We start from the raw sequence: 2,483 nt of genomic DNA on the forward strand, positions 1-2,483 counted from the left end.
ACCTTATTCTAAGCAATCCGTTCAGAATAAGGAGTCTATATATTTATTAATATGAAAATAAATATTAAAATAGTATGATTAAAATTACTTAATTGGTTTTTCATCCCAAAAGGAACATTTTATCTTTTCTGTTCATGAAGCAAAACCAAGGTGTTAAGGAAGTATACATTAGGATCCCTGAATATCACGTATCAACATAAATCACACTTTGTTACACCATAACTTTTTCATGGCATTTTTCACTTCTGCATTCCTCAGTGTATAGATCAGAGGGTTGAGCAAGGGTGCCCCAGTGGTATAAAACACAGCCACCACCTTGTCTACTGGAAATGTGGTTGCCGGACGTGTATATATGAATATACATGGGCCAAAAAATAGGACAACCACAATAAAATGGGAGGTGCAGGTTGAAAGGGCTTTTCGCCTTCCTTCTGCACTGTAGTTTCTCAGAGAGTACAAGATGATAACATAGGAGATAAGCAGGATTATGAAACTCACCGTGCATATGGCTCCACTGTTAGAAACAACTAGCAAATTTATTACATAAGTGTCCATGCAAGCAAGTTTCAACAAGGGCTGCAAATCACAGAAATAGTGATCAATCACATTGGGACCACAGAAAGGCAATCTCAAAGCCAGGAAAATTTGTGCTGAAGAGTGGATACAGGATCCCACCCAACCCAGAATCACCAGCACACTGCAGACATGCCTGTTCATGATGGTTGTGTATCGCAAGGGCTTACAAATGGCTACATAGCGATCAAAAGCCATGACGATCAGCACGAAGATTTCCATGCATCCAAAGAAGTGGCCTGTAAAGACCTGAGCCATGCACTCCTTGTAGGAAATGGTCTTCCTCTGAGAAATGGCATCCACAATCAATCTGGGGGCAATGGTTGTAGAGAGGCAAGCATCAGCAAAGGACAGGTAAAATAGGAAGAAGTACATGGGACTCCCAAGGGTCCTGCTTCTTTTAATAGTCACTACAATGAGAAAGTTTCCCAACAGTGTGGCAAGATAAAGCATCAAGAAGACCCCAAATATTGCTTTCTGTTTTCTTGGATCCTGTGTCAAGCCAAACAGAATGAATTCATTCACAGTGCTATTCATCACCATTTTGTTGGTTGCAGGTTAGGTGACCTTGATAAGACCCTAATCTGCAAAGGGAAGAAGAAGTCACATTATGGAGAGATCAGTAGGTTGAACTCTGTATTCCTTATCTGCTCCATGTTGCTCCAACTTCCTTTAATTTCCTATGAATCTTTGTGAATCTGCAGAAGTCCAAGCCTCTCCAAGATTGATTGATTGATTGATTGATTGATTGATTCAAAAACTAACCCAATTGGATCAAAGCCTTTGCATTTGGAGAATAAAAAGTCAATATCCTTCAAAATTTTTGAAATCTACAAAGATTGAAAATGGCAGAAATTGTACTTTCCTTTGGTAAATGAATTAGCTGCCTTAAAATTTAGCCATAATCTGAAAAATTGAAATCTGTCTACACTAGAGATTTCATGTGGGAAAGTCATAGTGGAAAAACATGGAAAAGCAAGTTTTCCTTCCAGCCAAAGGCCATAATAACCAGGATATGAAATTGGAATATATTTCTGTGGTCAAATTTAAAATTTGGAGACATACAAATTTAGCCCAATTGGAATTTGAGCCTATCTATAATAAAGTGCCCACCTCCTAAGAAGTGAGAGTTGCACTGAAAACATTCATCTTTGTATCTGTTGCACTGAGAAACAGTGGAAAGCATACAAGTACATTCGTTGTGGCCCCAACAAAACAAATCAGTGGTGGCTTCAGATCTGTCACTTCCTCTCTCACAGAAGGACCAGAATTGCTCACTCTCAGTTGTCTCTCTGAGAGTGGATGAAGGGGGGTGTGTAGCAAAATTACACACCTCTCCTCGGCTTTAATAGGATCATTTTGTCATTGTTCCTTATGCTTTTGTTGTTATTGTTAAGATTTATATTTTTTTGGAATAGTGTTAGATCCATATCAAAACTGAGAGAAAGGCACAAAGAGTCCCCATATAGCTCTGCCCCCACAAAATATCACCCCTTATCATTATCAACACTTCGTCAACACTTCTGCCCGAATGGCACACTTGTCACACCTGATGAGCCAACCATAACCCATCATCAGCAACCAGAGGCCAGAGTTAACCCTAGGGTCCACTCTTCATGTGGTACATTCTATGGATTTGAAGATGTGTTAAGGACATGCATTCATCATTATAATATCATATGGGGCTTTTTCACTACCCTAAAAGCAGAATCATTTAGATTCCTAGAGTATAGAAAATAATAATTCTTTTCACATAGTGTATAACATCCGTTAAATTCTGGATAAAACCTCTTACATCATTTTGTTGGGAAAAATAGCAGATTGAATGAGATACCCATATGAATTTGCACTGTGAGAATTATTAGTTCATACATACCACAAAATCAAGCTGGTATTTCACAAACATCAGT

At 38.5% G+C, this 2,483-nt stretch overlaps 1 protein-coding gene across 1 annotated transcript; it reads right to left on the minus strand.

The window, feature by feature from the left end:
• Positions 1-201: 201 nt before the first annotated feature.
• On the minus strand, positions 202-1,116 carry OR4C139 (olfactory receptor family 4 subfamily C member 139). Its single transcript, NM_001389053.1, is given in 1 exon segment — positions 202-1,116. A coding segment is annotated over 1 exon segment (915 nt).
• Positions 1,117-2,483: the final 1,367 nt, after the last annotated feature.

The sequence above is a fragment of the Canis lupus genome, chromosome 18 (assembly GCF_011100685.1).
Source record: "Canis lupus familiaris isolate Mischka breed German Shepherd chromosome 18, alternate assembly UU_Cfam_GSD_1.0, whole genome shotgun sequence".
NCBI lineage: Eukaryota > Metazoa > Chordata > Mammalia > Carnivora > Canidae > Canis > Canis lupus.